This window comes from Tursiops truncatus, chromosome 11 (genome assembly GCF_011762595.2).
Source record: "Tursiops truncatus isolate mTurTru1 chromosome 11, mTurTru1.mat.Y, whole genome shotgun sequence".
Classification (NCBI taxonomy): domain Eukaryota; kingdom Metazoa; phylum Chordata; class Mammalia; order Artiodactyla; family Delphinidae; genus Tursiops; species Tursiops truncatus.
The window spans coordinates 37,588,629-37,612,052 of NC_047044.1; the positions used below are offsets into that span (position 1 = coordinate 37,588,629).

General features: G+C 36.3%; 1 protein-coding gene across 8 annotated transcripts in view; it reads left to right on the forward strand.

Annotated features, from left to right (window-relative positions):
* The window catches only part of LIN7A (lin-7 homolog A, crumbs cell polarity complex component), a 394,724-nt gene that overhangs the window by 83,030 nt on the left and 288,270 nt on the right, over positions 1 to 23,424 (forward strand). For 3 of the 8 annotated variants that reach the window (XM_033866291.2, XM_019952195.3, XM_033866297.2), the window contains one exon: positions 2,963 to 3,040. The exons of the other annotated variants lie outside the window; for them this stretch is intronic. In XM_033866291.2, coding sequence (XP_033722182.1) covers positions 2,963 to 3,040 — 78 coding nt within the window. Of the gene's footprint in view, positions 1 to 2,962; positions 3,041 to 23,424 lie in introns of those variants that run through there. 8 annotated transcript variants of the gene reach the window in all.

Here is a 23,424-nt window from a genome sequence, read left to right on the forward strand (position 1 = left end):
CTAACAATATAACCTTTTTACCCACCTTTTCCAATCTACTACTCTAGTCCTTTTTTCCACAGACTTCTTCCTTGAACCAGAGCATATATAGTGAATGATGAATAGTTATATGAACTGGTGTATCATTTAAATACATCACTGTAGGTTTATGTCACTGATCAATGGCATAGTGGGTAGAGAGATTTATTTCATTTGACACCAGTCTAAGAAAGATCATATTATTTTGGAGAATGAACTTTGAACAATTAGAAACAATTAGTAAAATCAGTAACAGGAGAGTTCTTATGTCCCATATAAGGCATACTGTGTGATTAACCTGTAATACTTTATCTTTCTCCAGCTCTCTACTGATTACCATGACTTGTAACAGTTTTAAGGAAGAAATACATACCACACAAGTAACCTTGTTTCACAGCTGGACTGCCTTGGTAACGGAAACTTTGATCAATGGATTTAGCATCCAAAATTATAAACTCATAGAAGGATTTATGAATATGAGGGTTTAAAACTTGGGAATAATTCAAAAAACTGGTCTGGAAAAGACAGAATTGATACAGAGGGAGAGTACCTGGCTCAGCAATGAACTTAAAATGTTCTGAGAGATCAATCTGGCTCATATTTTTCCTTGGTTCTAATTCTTCCCTTTCTTCTTTTTGTGGTCCGCGGGCCTCTCACTGTTGTGGCCTCTCCCGTTGCGGAGCACAGGCTCCGGACGCGCAGGCTCAGCGGCCATGGCTCACGGACCTAGCCGCTCCACGGCATGTGGGATCTTCTCGGACCCGGGCATGAACACGTGTCCCCTGCATTGGCAGGCGGACTCTCAACCGCTGCGCCACCAGGGAAGCCCTGGTACTCTTGATATGATATAATGAGAATGATACTTTGCCTCTCTGGTCTTTCTCCACAAAATACATTATCCCGGTCTAATTATGAGAAAAATATCAGACAAATCCCCATTGAGGGATATTTTACAAAATATCTGACCAATATGCCTCAAAACTGTCAAGGTCATCAAAAACAAGGAAAACCTGAGAAACTGTCACAGCCCAGAGTAGGCTAAGGAGACGTAACTACTAAATGCATTGTGGTTTCCTGGATGGAATTCTGGAACAGAAATTCTGGAACAGAATTCTGGAACATTAGGTAAAAAACTAAGGAAATCTTGGACTTCCCTGGTGGCGCAGTGGTTGAGAGTCCGCCTGCCGATGCAGGCGACCCGGGTTCGTGCCCTGGTCTGGGAAGATCCCACATGCCGTGGAGTGGCTGGGCCCGTGAGCCATGGCCACGGAGCTTGCGCGTCCGGAGCCTGTGCTCCGCAACGGGAGAGGCCACAACAGTGAGAGGCCCACGTACCAGGAAAAAAACTTAAGGAAATCTTAAACTATATTCAGTTAATGATAATGTTAGGATTTTATTGCCACATTAATTGTAACAAATATATCATACTAACGTAAGCTATCAACAATTGCTTATATTGGAAACTAGGTTTGGGGTATATATGAACTCTGTGTTCTATTTTGTAATTCTTCTGTAAATCTAAAACTATTATAAAACAGAATATTAAAATATTTGGTAGAACACTTGAAAAGTTATTATATTTGGATGACCATAAGTTACATATTTAGATGTAGAAATTATTTTACCATATAGATCCAACAAAGCAGAATAAAATGAAGAAGGAGTTCTAAATATGTTTATTCTTTCATGATAATATACCATACTAAAATGTGTTGTTTGGAAATGTTTGCAGCTTTTGCCTATGTAACTAATGGGCTTCAATCCTAAAAATGCTAGAGAAATAAGAAACTATATTTCAAGTGGAAAAGACAAAAATCGCAGGAAATAACAGTCATGCTCTGAAATATAATAAAGTCATTGAGGGATTCTATATAATAGCAGTACAAAAAAGAGAGAAGGACACAGTTAAAGGGTAAAATCTACTGGGGACACATTTAATTCAAGTATTGTATTTTGGAAACTACCCAAAAGCAGTAAGAGAGTTAGCCTAACATCTGGGAAATCACAGTGAGCAATACAATAGAATGGCAGTTCATTTGTATATTGGGAGGAAAAAAATCAGTATAATAAGGAAGAAAACAAGGTTTTCCTACATATAAAGGAAAAAAGTAGTCTACACCATAAACATATTTCCCAAGTAAATAACTGTCTCCCAGGTAGAAAATGTGTAGCTTGTAAGGTGCAGCTTGAAATGCAAGGACAAGTCTATGTCAAGAATACATCTAAAATTGACGCACAGTTCATTGCAGAGATTGCTTTAAAAAGTTTAAGCAAGGAAATCCAAAGCTGTCATCTGAAGCATTTCAAATCTGTGACAAAATGCTTAGTTATAAAATGATGGTTCTAAGCCACATTAAGCCACACTGGCAATCTTACGGAAAGAGAAACTGATATTTCGCAAGGGTTGTGTCACATCATGTTGGAATAAGGTATCACTGATACCCTGGGTCTCTGATGCTAGAAGTGAAGTGATAGACCCTGATTTAATCCTCAGGAAATATCTTTTTCAGTCTATTTGAAGATAAGGAAGCAATCTAATCATTTGGAAGACCTATGATAGTCCCTTCAAAAGACATATTATTAGGAATATAGTTAACCACAAATCAGTGATTTCAAGGGCTTCCCCCAATATAACAGAAAAAAATAATTTAGAACCATCCTGCCTTTGCCTAGAAAATAACTTTTTTTGTTTTCACTAATAATCTCCATTTATTGAGAGTTTATTCTGTGCCAGGCAGCACCAGGCTAAGTTACTGACCTTATTTCACAGATAAAGAGGCTTGGAGAGTGTGAAGAGTTTGCCCAAGATTAAGAGCTAGCAATTGGGGGAACTGGGGTTTGAACTCAGGCGAACTTCAGAGGTAATAGAATCACGTGACAGAACATTAGAAAAGGTACACAGGGGAATTCAATGAAAACTCACTCTTTTCCCCATGTTCCCCAGCCACACATTTCCCTCCTCAGAGACATCTGCTTTTGCCGTGCTGTGGATCCTTCCAGAGAAATATTTATACCCCAACATGTATGTATCACAATTTATTGACTAATCTGTCCCACTGATTTGAAATGTCACTTTTATGGTATAATAGATTCTTATACGTATTTATATTACTCTTTTCAGAGCTGTCCTGACTCTTTTTTGCCTATCTTTTATGTTTGCCATTTCTCTAAAATTCTTTTTATCTTCTTTTTGGTTTAAAAAAATTTTTCCTTTTCTTGTTTCTTTCTCTTAAGGCATTATCCATTATGTTCATTCACTCGTATTATTTTATTTAATTTATTTAATTAATTAATTAATTTAGAAAATAACTTTTTTAAATGGATAGTCCTCAAGCAACTCAAGCAATTTAACTTTATCTATTCATGATGTTAGATCAGAGAATATATGTTAAATAGAAAAAATATTTATTAGTTTTTTGGTACTCTATGCTAATACTTAAATATAGAAAATCTATACAATGTGCTATTGTGAACTTAATTGTCAAAATAATTTTCAAAATCTGATTTTATTGATTAACTCCAAATTGAGTATGTAAATTCTACACATGCTTACTTTGGCCTGATGTCCATAGTTTGAACATTTCTTTTAAAAAGCAACTAGTAATTCTTTCAATGAAGAGTAAAACACTAAAGGTGAAACAGACAGACTGATTCCTGTGATTGTTGGATAGTTATGTTGTTTAACTTCTTGGCTAAAGGAATTAATTTTGCTTATTCCATTATAGGCTTAGCACAGATCATTATTAGCATTCATTTATTTAACAAATATTTACTGATCACAAATTTGCATCAGGCATTGTGGTAAAATTCAGGGGATACAACTGTAAACAACATCAGAAAAGTATCCTCATAGAGCTTATAGTCTAAAAAAGAAGACAGATATTAATTAAATAATCATATAAGCAAATATGAAATTGCTCTTGTAATAATTACTAGGAAGGACAAGTGTGTGGTGCTGTGTGATTTAGTCAGACTTGGAGAAAGCTTCTCTGAGAGTCACACTTGGGCTCAGATATAGTGAGTAAAAGTTCACTAGACCAAGAGAAGAAGGAAAATTTCCCAGGTAGAGGGTAGAATGTATGCTACTAACTTATGGCGGAAGATAGTTTGGACCGTGAATAAGCTTTGAGGATCATGGTAAGAATGTTTGCCTTTATTTTAAGAGAGTAGGGAAAGCATTCAAGAGTTTTAACCCAAAGTGACATAACTATTTTTGCATTTTAAAAATGTCATGCAGTCTATTATGTGGGAAAATGGTGAGATGACGCTGGCCTGGATGCAGGTAGATTAGTCAAAGGGTTATTATAGCACTCAGGAGTCAGTTTTTGAGAAGATGAGCCATGATGTTTTTACTGGAAATGCTAAAAAGTGGATAGATTTGAGAGCCATTTAGGAAATAATATATGCTGGATTTGGTAATGGGTTGAATATGGGGGTGAGAGATAAAAGAGATTTCTGGCTAGTGTAGCCTAATGAGTATTGGAGCAATTCATTAAGACAGACTATAAAAGAAGATTATTAAAATGTAGGGAAATACAATGTGTAATTGATGATTCCATTTTGGGATGTTGACTTTAAGATACCACTGAGACATACCAGAAGGGATGACCCAAGTAGCATTTCCAGAGTGACAGAGTCAAGATCTCCAGAAATCTCCTCCCCATAAAAACAATGAGAACAATAGCAATAATGCTCAAAATCAATTTTTTAAAAACTCTGGAAGTGAACTAAAGGCTTGCAACAATTACAGAAGTCTTTATGCACTAAAAATGGCTGAATCTCAGTAAGAAGAGTAAGTATTGTAGCATTTTAACTTGCCTTACTCCCATCACCCACTTCCCAGCTCCATAGTAGAACTGAAAACCCACAGGCTCACAACTAAACAGCTGTAACAACAAGCAGTCTAGCAGCCACTGGAGGGACAGAGTGGTTTTGGATTTTCCTAAAGTCTCATCCCCAGAGAAATGGTATTATCTGACCTTTCTAGCAGCTGCTAGGTAAAGTTTCATTCTTAGAACTTGCCTTTATTTGACCTAACTCAGAACTCTCTATGTGTGAGTCTTATCTCCAGGGTATTTGTAGAAAATAGTTACTGGTAATTGTTTGATACTGCAGCTGCCTGAGGCAGTGATACTACTTGTAGCTAACAAGAGGTTGACCAAAAATCTCAAAAAGGAAATGGGGAATGAGATGTTTATTGGGGGATTTGAAAAGGACTGGCATATTCCTGAAAATCTAGGAGACGATGCTCACATGCAGAGCTGTGCATATACCCAGGAATGACCTGAGAATGCCCATCTTTGGCTGATGTTGATGCTCTACCTAGGTAGGAAGTAAAGACTAAGCCAGAGATTTAACTGTGCTGGAGCACTGAAGGCGTACCCTAACACACAAACAAAGGGTCTCAGCAAGACTGAGAGACTTACTGGTTCAGGGCCTTAACGCAAATCTCTGTCTAATCATTAGCTGATCACTAAGTTAACTGAGAAGAGACTTCATTGGCTGGATACAAGAAAGAACACAGACTGAATTAGTCCAAGAAAGTCACTCAACAAACAACTTTGCTGGTGGGGTTGTAAAGTGTTGCAGCCACTTTGGAAAACTGTTTGATAGTTCCTAAAATTGTTAAACATAGATTTACCATAAGATCCAGAAATTCTACTCCCAGGTATATGCCCAAGAGAAAGGAAAACCAATGTCCACACAAAAATTCATACATGAATGTTCATGGCAGCATTACTTATAATAGCAAAATAGTGGGAAAAAACAAATGTCCATCAACTGAAGAATGAATTTAAAATATGCTGTATGAATGAATGTGATACACCACATTAACAAATTGAAGGATAAAAAACATATGATAATCTCAATAAATGCAGAAAAAGCTTTTGACAAAATTCAACACTGATTTATGATAAAAACTCTCCAGAAAGTAGGCATAGAGGGAACCTACGTCAACATAATAAAGGTCATATATGACAAACCCACAGCCAACATCGTTCTCAGTGGTGAAAAACTGAAACCATTTCCTCTAAGATCAGGAGCAAGACTCACCACTATTATTCAACATAATTTTGGAAGTTTTAGCGACAGCAATCAGAGTAGAAAAAGAAATCCAAATCAGAAAGGAAGAAGTAAAACTGTCACTGTTTGCAGATAACATGATATTGTATAGAGAATCCTAAAGATGCTACCAGAAAACTACTAGAACTAATCAATCAATTTGGTAGAGTAGCAGGATACAAAATTAATGCACAGAAATCTCTTGCATTCCTATACACTAATGATGAAAATTCTGAAAGAAAAATTAAGGAAACACTCCCATTTACCATGGCAACAAAAAGAATAAAATACTTAGGAATAAACCTACCTAAGGAGGCAAAAGACCTGTATGGGGAAAACTGTAAGACCCTGATGAAAGAAATTAAAGACGATACAAACAGATGGAGAGATATACCATATTCTTGGATTGGAAGAATCAACATTGTGAAAATGACTCTACTACCCAAAGCAATCTACAGATTCAGAGCAATCCCTATCAAACTACCAATTGCATTTTTCACAGAACTAGAACAAAAAATTTCACAATTTGTATGGAAACACAAAAGACCCCAAATAGCCAAAACAATCTTGAGAAAGAAAAATGGAGCTGGAGCAATCAGGCTCCCTGATTTCAGACTATACTACAAAGCTACAGTAATCAAGACTGTATGGTACTGGCGCAAAAACAGAAATATAGATCAATGGAACAGGATAGGAAGCCCAAAGATAAACCCACGTACATATGGTCACCTTATCTTTGATAAAGGAGGCAAGACTATACAATAGAGAAAAGACAGCATCTTCAATAAGTGTTGCTGGGAAAACTGGACTGCTACATGTAAAAGAATGAAATTAGAACACTTCCTAACACCATACACAAAAATAAACTCAAAATGGGTTAAAGACCTAAATGTAAGGCCAGACACTATAAAAAACTCTTTGAGGAAAACATAGGCAGAACACTCTATGACATAAATCACAGCAAGATCCTTTTTGACCCACCTCCTAGAGAAATGGAAATAAAAACAAAAATTAACAAATGGGACCTAATGAAACTTCAAAGCTTTTGCACAGCAAAGGAAACCATAAACAAGATGAAAAGACAACCCTCAGAATGGGAGAAAATATTTGCCAATGAAGCAACTGACAAAGGATTAATCTCCAAAATATACAAGCAGCCCATGCAGCTCAATATCTAAAAAACAAACAACCCAATTCAAAACTGGGCAGAAGACCTAAACAGACATTTCTCCAAAGAAGATATACAGATTACCAACAAACACATGAAGAGATGCTCAACACCACTAATCATTAAAGAAATCAAATCAAAACTACAATGAGGTATCACCTCACACTGGTGAGAATGGCCATCGTCAAAAAATCTACAAACGATAAATGCTGGAGAGGGTGTGGAGAAAAGGGAACCCTCCTACACTGTTGGTAGGAATGTAAATTGGTACAGCCACTATGGAGAACAGTATGGAGGTTCCTTAAAAAACTAAAACTAGAACTACCATGTGACATAGCAATCCCACTGCTGGGCATATACCCTGAGAAAACCATAATTCAAAAAGAGTCATGTAACACAATGCTCATTGCAGCACTATTTACAATAGTCAGGACATGGAAGCAACCTCAGTGTCCATCGACAGATGAATGGATAAAGATGTGGCACATATATACAATGGAATATTACTCAGCCATAGAAAGAAACGAAATTGAGTTATTTGTAGTGAGGTGGATGGACCTAGGGTCTGTCATACAGAGTGAAATAAGTCAGAAAGAGAAAAATACCGTATGCTAACACATATATTTGGAATCTAAAAAAAAAAAAAAAGGTTCTTATGAATCTAGGGGTGGGACAGGAATAAAGAAACAGACATAGAAAATGGACTTGAGGACATGGGGAGGGGGAAGGTTAAGGTGGGACAAAGTAAGAGAGTAGCATTGACATGAATACACTACCAAAATATAAAATAGATAGCTAGTGGGAAGCAGCTGCATGGCACAGGGAGATCAGCTCTGTGCTTTGCAACCACCTAGAGGGGTGGGATAAGGAGGGTGGGAGGAAAACACAAGAGGGTAGGGGTATGGGATATGGGGATACGTATGCATATAGCTGATTCACTTTGTTATACAGCAGGAACTAACACAACACTGTAAAGCTATTATACGCCAGTAAAGATGTTAAAAAAATTTATGCAGGAGTGAATTGGTACGTCTTAGAGCAGTGGAGTTATGTTACAGGAAAACAACTTTTGAGTGGGATTTGGAACCTAACCCTCATATAAATTGCATTTAATGCCTAAGGGCCTGAGACTGATTCCTGTTCAGTGGGGCCTCAATACTTACCGACAGTCTGGAAAGATAGATGTAAGCAGTCAAGGTCATCTCCGTATCTTTTCCAAGAATAGTATGCATGTCCAACTGCTCACATGCAAGATTTAGATTAAAATCCAGTAAGCGTTGTCTACTGTGTGCCAGTGACACTTTATCTTGTTAACCTCCTCCTAAGACACAATTTATTTATATTCATTAAGTTTACAGAGGCTGATTTATTAAAACAGAATGGAGTAAATCCTTCAGGCAAACAGAAACGTTTTATAATTCTCATCCATCATTTGTTCTCTATTAGGAATTTTATAGTTGTTATAAAGTCAGGAAGAATAGCAAACACACTTACTGCATGCCAGACACTGTTTCAAACAGTTTACACAGATTATGTCATTTGACCTTCACAACAACCTATTCCATAGGTACCATTTATAATCCAATTTTACAGATGTGGAAACAGGGCAAGAGACATTGTCATTTAGCCAGGGTCACACAGGTTCTAATCATTGGATCTAGGATTCAAAATCAGCAGGCTGATTTCAAAGCAGAGACTCTTAACCTTGAAGCCATACTCTCACTGAGCACTGAGTGACTCACTCCTGAGGGTTTCAACTTTGTTTTGACTTAACACAGTACTCCTAAAATTTTAATGCATTTAAGAATTACTATATAAGGGTATAGACCCCAAATCGAGTTTTATAGGAGATAGAAGGGGTTTTTCAAGGGCAATCTTTTGCCTTACTAGCTGACTTTAAGATTAACCTTAGGAAGAAGCAATCTCACTGTAATTTGCAAAATCACAGCCATCCTGTGAAGTAAATGCAATGTAAGTAGAAGTCAGTCCTCCCTAACAGGGTGCTGGGATATGCCAATTACAGACAACTTATCTGTTCATTAGGTCTCAGAAGTTTTTAGGTAACACTAGTCTACTTGCTGTATTGCAGGTGGTATATGAAATTTAAGATATAAAATAAATACTTAGAAATATATTTTTATTAGCAGTGTCACCTTTTCAGACAAGTTTTAATCACTCTTCATTTATTTGTTCATTCATTTGTACCTTTCCTCTTTCCCTTCCTTCTTTCCATCTACTCATTATTCATTCACTACTATATTTTAGGTATGTGGACAAAATAAAGCAAAATGAAACAAAACTCAAACATGGTCTTGTCCATGTTTAGCTTATGCCCTTTAAAAGAATAAGGAGTTTTCACATTTTTCAGTATTGGTTTAACTCTTAGAAACATGCCCAATGTTGATCAGTGGAACTGGATCTTTTGCCAAAAACCATAGAAAAATGTTAAATGCGTTGAATTATGTCTTCATATTAATATATTAGAACTCTAATAGATAACATTCTGGTACAAGATAAGGATTATAAGAATCTCATTTGACTTTGATAAATGCATTTGTTTGTAATCACAATACTTTCTTTTACTGCTAGATAATAGAGATAATGTGTTTAGCCTAAAAATGTCCACCTGTTATCAAGCTGGGAGAATCAACTGCAATTGTCTATATTCTATTTTTATATGTCTACTTTTAAAATTTTCTTAATAAAAATTCCTGGATTTTAACTTCTAAACTATTCCAGTGATACAAATAGAATTAGGCAAATTTGATGCCCAAATGCTGCTGTGTCCAAATGAAAACTTCTAAGTCATGAGTAACACCAAAATATTAATAAATGAAACCTGTAGGAAGTAGAGATTCCAGGCCAGTAAGATGAGGAAGTTCAACCTACATCTCATTCTGGAGGAAACACAGTTACGATCCCTCATCGCAATAAAGTAATGCCCATCTGAAAAGGTCTCGTCTGATGGAGGTGTTGCCATGTTATATTTAATTTGTTTAAATTTTATAACGAACTTGTATTTTGTATAACCAGGAAAATGAGTGTATGACTCATGGTTTCTATACAGTTAAAAGAAAAATAAAAATCACCAATAAGCCTGTGAAACAAATATACAGTATAAGCCTTTCTACCATAGAAGGAAATTTGTAACTTAATGAAAAGTTGTTTTCCAGAGCTCTCTTTGAAAAGTTGAAGACACAAAAGAAAAGTAAGTTTTGTTTATTCCTCTTTAAAAAGGATTTTTGCATTTCATAAGATGACAACTTACAGTCCACAAAATGTTTATTTCTTTCTGCTACTTTCAGTTCCCTCAGGATTTGTGTAAACGCTTTCCAAATTTAGCAATGGAATGTCTCAAAAAATAAAAATTTGGAAGGGCAATATTAATATTGGTAAAAGGGGTGAACATAAAAGCAAACAAAGAAGTGAAAAATTTGAAGAGTGAGAAGGAGAATAAAATAATACTTAAGAAGACAAGAAGCAAAATGCAGGCATTCTTTAATTTACACAAACATTAACTTTCTAAATTAACAAAGTAGTGAAGAAACACTGATAATAAAGTCTCAGATTTAAAGAGAATTTCTACCTGGAGTTGGCGATAACTAGGCAGTAGTATCCTTGACACATTATTATACTATAACCCAGATCTAAATCACATTGTGAAGATGAGGACTCAGAGAATATGAAGGCCAAATTATTGAAGCAGCATATTTGAAGTCAGAGGTTCTTTGCTTACATAGAAGAAACTACTAGTCATTGAGTAGGTGGATCCCAAAGGAAACTACTAAAAAAGAAAAATGACCTGTCGGATGATAATTAAAATTACCTGGAGGCTTAGCATTGATGGTGTACCGCAATCCTTAGCATGCCAGGGAGACATATAGTAAAATACCTCTTTCCTCACAAAATCTGTTTTTCAATCATATTACTTGGTCATATTTTCGAGGAACTATATTTCCAACTCTGTATTGAAAATGGATAGATGAATGGCATTTTCTTTATTTTTAAAATGCCTTGAAAGTCAACTTCATGGACCGTATCTCTTCAATAACCTAAGGAGTCAAGGGAGGAAAACATTCAGACACGGGATATAAATAATAAGTGAAGAAAATACAAGTATAGAGATGAAGGAGAATTGAAGGGCAGAAGTATAAATGCTGCAATTTTACCTACACTTTTTCTCCTGAATGATGTTGAATGCAACAATTAACCTGGCTCTAACCTCCACCCACACCTCCCATTGACTCAGTGGGAACTCTTCACAGAGCAGCAATTATGAGCTGCACATAACAGAGAATTGTTAACTTGCTCATTTGCATCTCTCCTATTTCCTAAATATATCATCTCATCTCCTACTATGAAAGTTCCACTGATATCAGATGCAGATACTTTGTCTCAAGAGCTATAATATTTATATATATATCTCATATGAAAATGAAAGATTAAAAATCTCATATTTATGGTTAAAATATGTCTTTCACACATATGGATCTCTGTTTTATATGACCACTAGTCTGAATAAAAATGACAATCACTATGTACTAACACATTATGATGCTGAAAATCTAGGGTGGGAATTTTGTCCGCATAAAGACTTGGGGTAAGGAGAGGAAGGTACCTCCCGCCTGATAATACAATTTCTACAGGCTCAGTAACATGTTCCATTTTTTTTCTTCAGGCTTTGTCTCTAATTTTAAAACTGATGTTAATATTAATTAGAATTGACATAAATGACCCAGTATAGGCACCACCATTTAAATCTTTATAGCCACTCTCTGTCCTCATCTAGTTCATTTTCCTCAAAACATTTCAACTGAATGAATGTATTATTATCATTATTTCAAAGCTTACCTTGGAATGAAGAAGTTTTCTCAATAATTCCCTAAAACGTCTCCTAATGAATATCTTATTTTCTATGTAATAGTAGTATTTTCATTATATCCTCTCCATAACAAAATCTCTCATTTTTTTTACTGTTATTTTATTGTTCTTTTTATACTACCTGGAGTATAAGGTAAGCTACTACAGTAGTAGGAGTTCACAAAAGAGCAAAGAGTTTGGGGGGATATATACAGTGACATTTTAGGGAAGAGGTGAGGTGTTAAGAAATCTTGAGTCCTCAGAATTTCAAACTTTGGCCACTGCTTACTTTTCCTTTGTATACTAGAGATACTTCTTTAGCCAGAGTCAAAAGCCTTCGAAAAAGTAATGTTGTTTCATATCTTCCATGATGAACAATGAAGAAAATTGCATTGAGTGCTATGCAACCAATCAACCAAGCTATAGTTTGGTGTGAAGGCCTGTCTGTGTGACCTCAGATTGGGTCTTTTCTCTTCATATGTGACTAGAACATCACCAGTTGATATGGATAATTTTGACTTTCTGCTACTCTATTTAGAATTTGTAATCATTTTTCTATAATAAATTTTAATATACTATTTCAAGAAGAACCTCCTCACCTTCCTGCTCAAAAACTTTAATGGCCATCTGAATAAATTCTAAACTTTTCTCAGTGACCTCCAAAGCCCCCTATGGTACCTGCCATTCCCCTTCCCTACCAGCTTCTTTCTAATCTTAATATTTTGCTACTTCCTTCACATCTTCCATGTTTCAGTCAAGTTTAACTGTTTCAATAATAACATACATGCCATTGCTTCCTGAGGCGTACATTTACACATTCTGTTCAGTTCAACTGAAATGTCTATTCGGTTCTGCCTCCACCTAAAAAATCCTTCTGTTTTCAAAGACGCAGCATAAATGACATGTCTTTCATGATGCCTACCATGTTCCATGTAATCCTTTGTTCATATATTTTAATGTTGTGGCACTTACCAAGCCCTACCTTATTCTGGAGATAATTATGACAGCTATATGTTACTGTAGGGCAGGGGTCACGTTTTATCTATCCTTTTCTTGTAAATCTCCATAGAATATAGTAGAGCAAATATCTTGTACAAATGAAGCAATCAATAAATATAGTGACCTAATTTTTCATTGTAAAATGCATTTAAAGTGAAGTTTATCTTCTAGGAAAAATGATTATTTTACTCATTCTTTTATTCACTAGTGTTTATGGAGCACTGGTTTTATGCCAAGCAATGAATATACAGTGGCAAACCAAACATTGTCTCTCTGCTCATGAAATTTACAATCTAGTGTTATAGTGTAGTATAAAAAGGACTGAACTGATTGTCACTTGGCTTTCAGTCTGAGCCCTGTTCCTCACTAGCTAGGAAAAGTTGGGCAGATGATTTAATCTCTCTGGATCTCATTTTCCACTATTGGTCAGATTTGATGTTCTTTAACATCCTTATTGGCTCAAAAATATCATTATATTTTATTTTGACTCTGGAGGAGTACATTTGGGTGGATGCAACTTGTTCAGTAGTATATATGTCAATATCAATGCTGTCTTTTTTTTAGAATTAAGTTGCTTTCTCTCTGTTCGGACCAAATACAGTAAGAGCATGTGTGGGTATTTCCTAAGTAATATCAAATAGTCATGAAAAATAGTAATTAGCTTCAAACAAATATTTTAGTAGGCCTAATATAATGTACTAAATGTTAGTAATAAATATAGGACTGGTATGTATTGCTTTAGACAAATGATGACCATATTGAAAACTCGTGGCCAGGAAGTTCCCCAGAGTAATGAGTGTTCCTTCCATTTATGTTCACTCAATCAGGCAGTAATGATGGAAAAGATAACTTTCCCAAATCAGTTCTGTGCTTAAGAAGGAACTGAGTATACTAAAGAATGGCTAGTGTTTAAACATGCTCACGTCTCTCCTTAAACACACCATTAATGTTCCATTTTTGGAGAAGTCATTTCTGAATCCCTAAACATTGATTGAGGTTATAGATTCTCACTGTACCATGTACTTCCCTTAATAGCATTTGTAACTATTTTAATTGAGAAGTAATTCCACAGATACCAATAATTCCAGTAGAGTATCAGTGGTCTTGATTACTGCTTTATCTTCAGTGCTTTATCTTCAGTGCACAGGGCTTGGTGCGTAGCAGCCACTTGACATGAAACTATTGAATGAATGAATGAATGTATTTTCTTTCTCTCTATCTAACACACACACACACACACACACACACACACACACACACACACACACATACTTCCGAAGCAAATAGCTTTCATAACTACCGGTAATAAAATTTGCTCTTAAGCTTTAAAAAAATCACCACTAAGTTGATTTTTTAAATATTTGAGGAGTGGAGCAGGAAGGAGTAGTGGAGGGAAAAAAAGAGAAGAGCTCATGATGGTGACCACTGTCCCGTAAAAATTGCTGAATACACACAGCCACCCATTCTCCTCCTAGGAGGCCTTCACCTGTCTTCTCCAGGGATCAGGAAAAGCAAGCACCTTAGATGCTGCCACTGCCTATTAACTGTACTGAAAAACATTATCCCTTGCATTAAAACTATATACCCGTCTTTTTTAATATCTCTGTATTACTGAATTGTGATAATGTATGTCATCAATTCATGTGCAGGGTTCAAAACTGACTTCAGTATGGAAATTCAAAAATGAATATTTGTGTGTCCATGCACGCGCGCACACACACACACACACACACACTTAAAGTAGACACCAAATAGAAATTTTTAAAAAACACTAGTAGTCTTTTGGGATAGAGACAATTTTCATGACCTTTTGTAAATACAAATTTGACACAGTGTGGTTGCAATAAAGATAAGACCAGTAGAGAGCACTACATGCATTAACATTTAAATATTCTTTTGAATAGTAACTAGTAACAACATTTAATGAAAGAATAGTATTTCTCACTTTAAATTTTACTTAGAGTTTTCTCTAATTAGTGAATCAATGTGTTACTTTATTTGAAAAAACAAGGTACTTAAACATCTTCTTGTGCTTTCACTGTGTTCCTATCTCATTTGGTGGTAATAAAACCTTCAATAGAACAAATATCCAAAAGTGGATTATTTTAGGCTCTTAATTTTTTTTTTTTTTTTTTTTTTTTTTTTGGCTGTACGCGGGCCTCTCACTGTTGTGGCCTCTGCCGTTGCGGAGCACAGGCTCCGGACGCGCAGGCTCAGCGGCCATGGCTCACGGGCCCAGCCGCTCCGCAGCATGTGGGATCTTACCAGACCGGGGCGCGAACCCGTGTCCCCTGCATCGGCAGGTGGACTCCCAACCACTGCGCCACCAGGGAAGCCCTAGGCTCTTAATTTTTAACTTGCTTTAGACACTGTCAGTTTCTCAGTTGAAAATTGGGGTGATCATCATTGATTTACTGGATTGCTGGATGGTGCTTCATACCACATATTTTGAAGACAAAAATGGTCTTCAGTCTATGGCAAATAGTTTTTTTCGGTCACTTTGACATTTTAGGTTCAATTAAATATGACAGTTCTATAGAAAAGAGGTATCAATTCTCATGGGATAGAATGCCTACAATGAAACAGGAATAAAATGGCTGCAGGTGTGATAATCTGAGAGCATTATCATTGAAAAGGGCCACATTAGTCCTGGGTTATACGGAAGTACACAGTTATAACCGAGTGGAATTTATGCTCATAAAGATGATATAAACAAGAAAGATTTTCCTTCTTAATGCTGTTTGAGATAGCAAAAACCTAGAAACAGCCTGAAAGTTCATCTATAAGAGAAGATTTCAGTGGAATTTTTTGAAGTAGTTAAGAGATCTTACATATATAATGTATTGATATGAAAATATCACTAGATAAAATAATCAAGGTGTAAAATATGGTGTATAAGGCTATTTGAGTTATTTAAAAGATATGTGAACACACATGAATGTGTGTAGACACATATATATGTGTATGTACATATAATTTCTGAAAGAAGACACGAAAATCCCTGTTAACATTGGTTACTTGTGGTAAGATTTTGTAATACCTATCAAGAATTGTTTTCCATGTGCCTTGTCTTACACTTAACATTTCAAAAAAAATTCCTCGTTAAAAAGAAAATATATTAACTACATAAAAGACTTAATAGTTTACTTGCGTGTCCTAGGTTAAAAATGGCAGAGATTTGCTTACTTTCTCCATTTATTTGCAATTGCTTTGATTTGGGGTCTAGACAAAAATATTTGTTCGGCTTGATTTGCCACTACTGATCTATGCAAAATTCGAGGTGACAGGAACCTGATGATACTTAGAGTTAAAACATTTTTCATTTGCCTTATTTTTAAATTTTTTTTATTCTAGTTAAATCCTCAAGAAGCCAAAATAAAGCCATAATTGTATTTATTATTCAAGTAAATGCTTTGAGCAAGAAGTAAAATTAAGAAATCACTGAAAGAGGAAGTTTCTCAGAGATCCTGTATTTCAAGGTGGTGTCTTGCATAGCTGCGGACTTGGGGAATGGCACAATAAGATTATAAGCATCAGAAAGATCACCTACACGAGCAAGGGGATAAGAATTCATCGAGGACCAGAAAAGCAGGGAAGGCAGAGAAGCAGAGAATGGGGCACTTAGTTTAAGAAAAACATAATTTGACCCCACTGAGAAGTTATAGGAAAAAGATATTACACTTTATGCTTCAGGCTGAGCCTAAGAAAGATCACATTTAAATGCAAACTGATTAAAATTGTAGTGATTTTTGCTTTAATTTAGAGAATTGAAGGATAAAAATAAGAGTTTATAACTCTCTCCTGAATGTGCTGTCCATGCTAATGTTGCATTTTGCCCTCAAACTTGCTAATTACTGGCAGTATGGCCCTCAGCACACCTACAGTAAATTCTGTTACTGCCTCAATTACTGTATCATGTCACAATCTGGGAAGAATTTGAAGATGGCCTTTTCATCTGTTTCTTCCTAATATTCCTAATTAATTCCATTGTTCCAGAATTCGAGAGAAGTTGGGCAGGATTAAGAAAAAAATGAAAGTCAGGAACTGAGGTGCTTTCAAGAGAAACCCATTTAAACCATATTTTAAATAAAGCTAAAGTTTGAATAAAACAAGCCTTGAACATCCTTAGTGTCCTTTTTTAAGGATCAAGGCAATAGAGTTCTCTCATCACCATGATAAGATTCTCTAGTAACATAGGCACCCAATTATGATAATCTTGTCCCTCCTTTTCTTTACTTTTCATGAAATCCCATAGAAGATCTGGTCCACTTGGTTAGCAATCTTTTTTTTTTTTTTTTTTTTGTTTTGCAGTACGCGGGCCTCTCACTGTTGTGGCCTCTCCCGTTGCGGAGCACAGGCTCCGGACGCACAGGCTCAGCGGCCACGGCTCACGGGCCCAGCCTCTCCGTGGCATGTGGGATCTTCCCGGACCGGGGCACGAACCCCTGTCCCCTGCATCGGCAGGCGGACTCTCAACCACTGCGCCACCAGGGAAGCCCTGGTAGCAATCTTTTGATTCAAAATTGCAAAGAGTAGCTTTCTCCTCTGTGACATTTTATTATCCGCATACAGGAAAGAAAATATCTCCAAGTCTCCTCTAAAAGTGAATGTAGGGACTTACCTGGTGATGCAGTGGTTAAGGATCTACCTGGCAATGCAGGGGACACGGGTTTGAGTCCCGGTCCGGGAAGATCCCACATGCCGTGGAGCAACTAAGCCCACGTGCCACAACTACTGCGACTGCATGCTACAACTATGGAAGCCCATGCACCTAGAGCCCGTGCTCTGCAACAAGAGAAGCCACTGCAATGAGAAGCCCTCGCACCACAACGAAGAGTAGCCCCCGCTCGCCGCAACTAGAGAAAGCCCACACCCAGCAACGAAGACCCAACAAAGCCAAAAATAAGTAAAATTTAAAAATTTAAAATTTATTTAAAAAAATAAAAGATAGTATAACAAATTTATACTATCACTTATTCTTGTTGATACATCATTGTGTAATTCATACTATGCCTTTCCATTGATGCTTCTCTTTCCTTTCCAAATATTTTGTAATTCCTCAGAAATAACATGAATGTCTCCTATTTCTTCTAACTTCATCCCAGGCCCAGCATCCTAGTCAGTACTCCATCAAATACTGGGTAGATATGTTATTTTTAAAAAATTTTGTATCAAACACAATGTGACTTATTTTCTGATCATTCTAATGTTGCCTGCTCCCTGCTGCATGTTTCATCACAACTTTCTATTTTATTTTCCTTGTAGGCTTCATGGTATGATGGCAAATGTTTAACAACTAGCTTTCCTGAGGAAAACACAAAGCTTCCATATGTAATATTTGCCAATATCCATGGTGTAAACACTCCCACCATGGCCAGTCTAAAGATACCAATGTGATGTCACTAAAAGTGACGTTGGGGCAAGATGCGCATAACTGGGTCTCACGTGTGAACAGCCTTCAGCATATCACTGTTTGTGGTTCTTACTACTACCTAAGATTATCTGATTTATTGTTTATTTGTGTTTTATCTGTTTCCCTTCATAAAATCTAAGCTCCATAAGGAAAGTCACTCCTTCCATGTTTACCACTGAACATAGAGCAGTGTCTGGCATATATAGTAGCAGGTGCATCATAAAGATTTGTTGGATAAAAGCATAATTGTAGACTCAAAATTGAGTATATTAAAAACATTTTAAGATGTGATGGTAATAAAAATATTTTTTAAAAAAACATTAAAGTTTGTGGGTTCTAAAAGTTCAGAAGTATCTCCTGAGTAGATGAGAGAAAGAAATGAGTCCAGTATCACTTTTAAAAATCACTTTATCTTGCCTCTCTTCCATCTATTAGGCTTTCCCAATGATGTAACTGTGAGGTTGGGATGCATAAAGAAAAAAGGAAAATTGTAAGCTTTGAATTTAAATTTCATCATAAAAGATCAATCATAACTTCTGTGAAAACAGAAAAATGTTCATTTCAAAATGAAACAAAAACATCATTTTATATTCTATGAATTAAATAGGCATAAATGAAATATACAATTACCAGAAAGACTTTGCACTTATTACATGTGCTATTGCCTATGGCAGAATCAGAGCAAACATTAATTATTATATTTATTATTTTCATGATAACTGGTAATGTAAAATAATGCAAATAAGACCCTACAAATGAGGATTATTCAGATTTCAGAATTCTTTTAAAATTTTTAAAAATTTCTTTTGAGGACTTCCCTGGTGGCGCAGTGGTTAAGAATCTGCCTGCCAATGTAGGGGACACAAGTTCGAGCCCTGGTCTGGGAAGATCCCACATGCCGTGGAGCAACTAAGCCCATGCGCCACAATGACTGAGCCTGTGCTCTAGAGCCTGCGAGCCCGCGTGCTCAACTACTGAAACCCGTGCGCCTAGAGCCAGTGCTCTGCAACAAGAGAAGCCACCACATTGAGAAGTCCGCACACTGCCACAAAGAGTAGCCCCTGCTCAGTGCAACCAGAGAAAACCTGTGCACAGCAATGAAGACCCAACACAGCCAAAAATAAGTAAATTAAATTAAAAAACTTTTTTTGAAAGAAATGAAAAATAATTAAAATGAACATTTTATATTTTATTTCATCTTCAATTTTCTAACATTCAACACAGAATTAGTAACTCTTTATTTCATTCTGATGTTAGTAGTTTTTAATGTAGATGCTACAACACAATTTTTTTTCTTAGCCTGGATAGTCTGTACATTTCATTGTATGATGGGCACAAAGCTATTCATGAAAGGTTCATTACATTTCTGTTAAGTACATTATCTTTCACAACCTGACTCTCAATGGCCCTTGTTTAGGCTTGTTTTTCTTATGCTCCAAATTGAACTGCCTATTTTGCCCAAACGCACCATGTCTGCTCTCCTATCCCTGGCTTTTCTCTCCCGCTTCTCAGAATGCCCTTTTCCCTTATCTCTGTCTTTTGTAATCCTGACATTATTCTAGACTCAGTTCAGTCCTCAAATTATTCATTCTCTGCACAGCACATAGTCACTAATTGACCTCTTTCTTGTTTGTTTCTTAGTTTGTTTATTGTCTTTCTCTCCCATATAGAATATAAGCCAAGTGAGAACAGGGCCTTTTCTTATTCACTGCAATATCCCAGTGCCTAGAACAGAGTCTGGGATATAGTAAGTACAGTATTTATTGACTGAACAGACAGATAAGTAGTTATTAAAACAAGTCTAAGATTCAGATATTTTACCGTGAACATACTTGCCACTCAGTTTAAAAAAGCTCTAAGGAGAGAATAATATAGTAAGGTTCTCTATGATTATTCAAAAAACCCCAAACCTTTATATTCCAAAGTATAGGTTGGCACTTCATCTTAATCTAGTGCTATTTTGACAAAGCTGTGAGAATTAAAGAAGATAACGAGATATCGTGACTCAGTCAAAAATAATTTCTAACACCCAAGGCTGAAAGAATTCCAGTTTGTGGTGTTATTTTCCTCATATGAAACTGTGCTTATTATACTCCATTTATAATCTAACTAAACACATTTTCTTGGTATGCTAATGCTTTATTCAAACCTTCTCTTGATTTTGTCATTTAATTCACAAAGATTCAGTTAAGTGAAACAGACCTTAACGTAACTTTGAATGAATTTTTTAACAAGAAGAGACTTTATATTCAAAATAGGTAGTCATTTTAATATTAACCTGTATTTATATAAAATGGAACCAGTGTCATAGTTCTTTCCTCCTTTGACCTAAATTTCCTCCATGCATTTCTCTCTTTGAGTATATCTCAAGCATAACAAAAAAGAGAAAGGATACACACACACACATACACACACACACACTCATATATGGAACTCTGAAATAAAAGACTGAAATCACTAAATCTTGAATAATGCAAGGTGAAGTGTGTTTCTCAGTGGAAAGCACAGGGGCTCTTGAATACAGGTGCTACTTTTTTTTTTTTAAAGACATTTACTTTTTAAAAAAATTATTTTTTGGCTGCATTGAGTCTTTGCTGCTAAACGCAGGCTTTCTCTAGTTGCGGCGAGTGGGGGCTACTCTTCATTGCGGTGCGTGGGCTTCTCATTATGGTGGCTTCTCTTGTTGCAGAGCACGGGCTCTAGGTGCGCGGGCTTCAGTAGTTGTGGCTCGCGGGCTGTAGAGTGCAGGCTCAGTAGTTGTAGTGCACGGGCTTAGTTGCTTCACGGCATATGCTATCGCCTATGGCAGAATCAGAGCAAACATTAATCTTCCTGGACCAGCGCTTGAACCCGTGTCCCCTGCACTGGCAGGCAGATTCTTAACCACTGCGCCACCAGGGAAGCCCCAGGTGCTACTATTTTTAAGCAAGTTGCTTAACCTCTGTGAGTCTCAGTTTACTTATCTATAAAATGGGATAATAATACCTAATCCTCTGGGCTGAAAAGATAAAGAGAAACCAACCTAGCTCCAAGCCTGGCATATATATAAACTGTTCAATAAGTATTTCTGAATTAATGAATTTCATTGAAAATAAAGGTGCCACAGAGGTAAATTAATATATGTCATTTAATGAAAAATTGCACTGATTGTGTAACCAAATAGCTAAAAGTATAATCACAGGTGTTTTTAACAATTCCCTGATTAATACACAATTAGCAAGGCAACACACATGTGAATGGATCAAGTATATTGACCTTGATGAAACACTGTGTTTGATACAGGAGTGGTCCAGGCAGTTACTCAATAGACTTAAGCATGGTCATATCTACCAAAGCAATACAGTAGATTAAGGATATTTTCTTATGTTTCTGCATGTCTCAATTAGAAATTCACAAGTGTTATCAGAGACAGTAGTTAGTTATTCATCCTTCATAAAAAAACAAAATCTAACAGATAATGAATTGTTTATTATTCATTTTTTACACCTGTGCAGACATACGCTAAAGGCATTGAACTTGCCACTATTAGAAATTATAACTAATGAATATATGGTGATTTGTGCTTTCTCGTCCTGTCTTTTTCAATCCATACAAAACCCTACAGAGTCAACAGAGAGGGAGAATGGTAGAGTAAATTTTCAATTAGGGAGCTCAAAGCATAAGTCCAGAAACGTTCTATTAAATGTTTGGTGCTGAGGCTACATCAGGAAACAAAAAGACAAAAAGCCTACCTTCATGGACTTCACAATCTGGGATTTGTATTGAAATCATGGCTTTCAGATTTATGAATCAAGCCACTAAAGTACATATTCACAATACAGGATGTTGTTAAGAACTACATTAGTGGCCAAGGGATTTGTATGTTCTTTTCGTCCTCAGTTATTGAATGAGGTTTGGTATTTCGTGCAAAGCCTTGGAACATACTCTGTTGTTATTGTCCACAATTCAGCTTCTGTCTGTTGTTGATTTAGGGGAGGTGAATAATGATAATCCACCAGAGTTGTTGCTTCTTCCTGTCTCCCACAGCACTTCCTTTCTACGGTGCTTAGAGCACTTACTGCTCTCATTTTTGCTCAGAGCTTGCTCATATTCTCACAACCAGCTCATTATTTGTCTCCCAACCTGTACTGAGCACTGTCTAGAAAAAGTGCCACATCTCATTAATCTTTGCATGGCTAGTGTCTAGCAGAGTGTTGCCATACAGTTCAGGTGGGATGTATGTTTGTTGTATGAATATATTTGTATATACTTTACTGTTTTCAAAGCACATACATGTGCATGATCTCATCAGACCCTCACAAAACTCAGTGAGATTGCAGGGAAGAATTAGTTCCCTCATTTTACAGAACCTCAGTGAGATTGAAGATTACAAATGCCCTTGTTTGACAGATGAAGAAACTGGGGATCAGTGAGAGATTTGATTTCTGAAAAGCACATAACTAAGACTTGAATTTCCAGATCAGTGTTCTGTCTAAACACTAAATGAAAATATAGGCATGCTGAACTATTATTTTCCGTTTGTCTTTAAGGTCTGTTAGGTGTTTGGCCAATCATTTATGACTTTCCCAAATCACTGGTGAAATCTTGTTTGTTAGTTTATTTTCAAATGTAAACCATGAGATGGGAAAGTTTTCAGAAACCATCCATATTGTAATCAGAAGACAATGACGTAGATTATATGCAAATATTTTGCTGTAAAACTGTGTCTGTCTTCAGGAGTATATTGCTAGCCAAAACAATTCTGCTCTGTCATAGGGAAGGTGACGGAGGCAGCTTTGTCATTTCCAATCCTGAACCCATAGTCATCACCCTTCTGCTTACACAAGATTTCTATATGCCTCTTAATTTCTTGATCAAGAAAATGAGAGTCCCTACAGTGGCAAAATAGTGAAAGCAGTCTGTT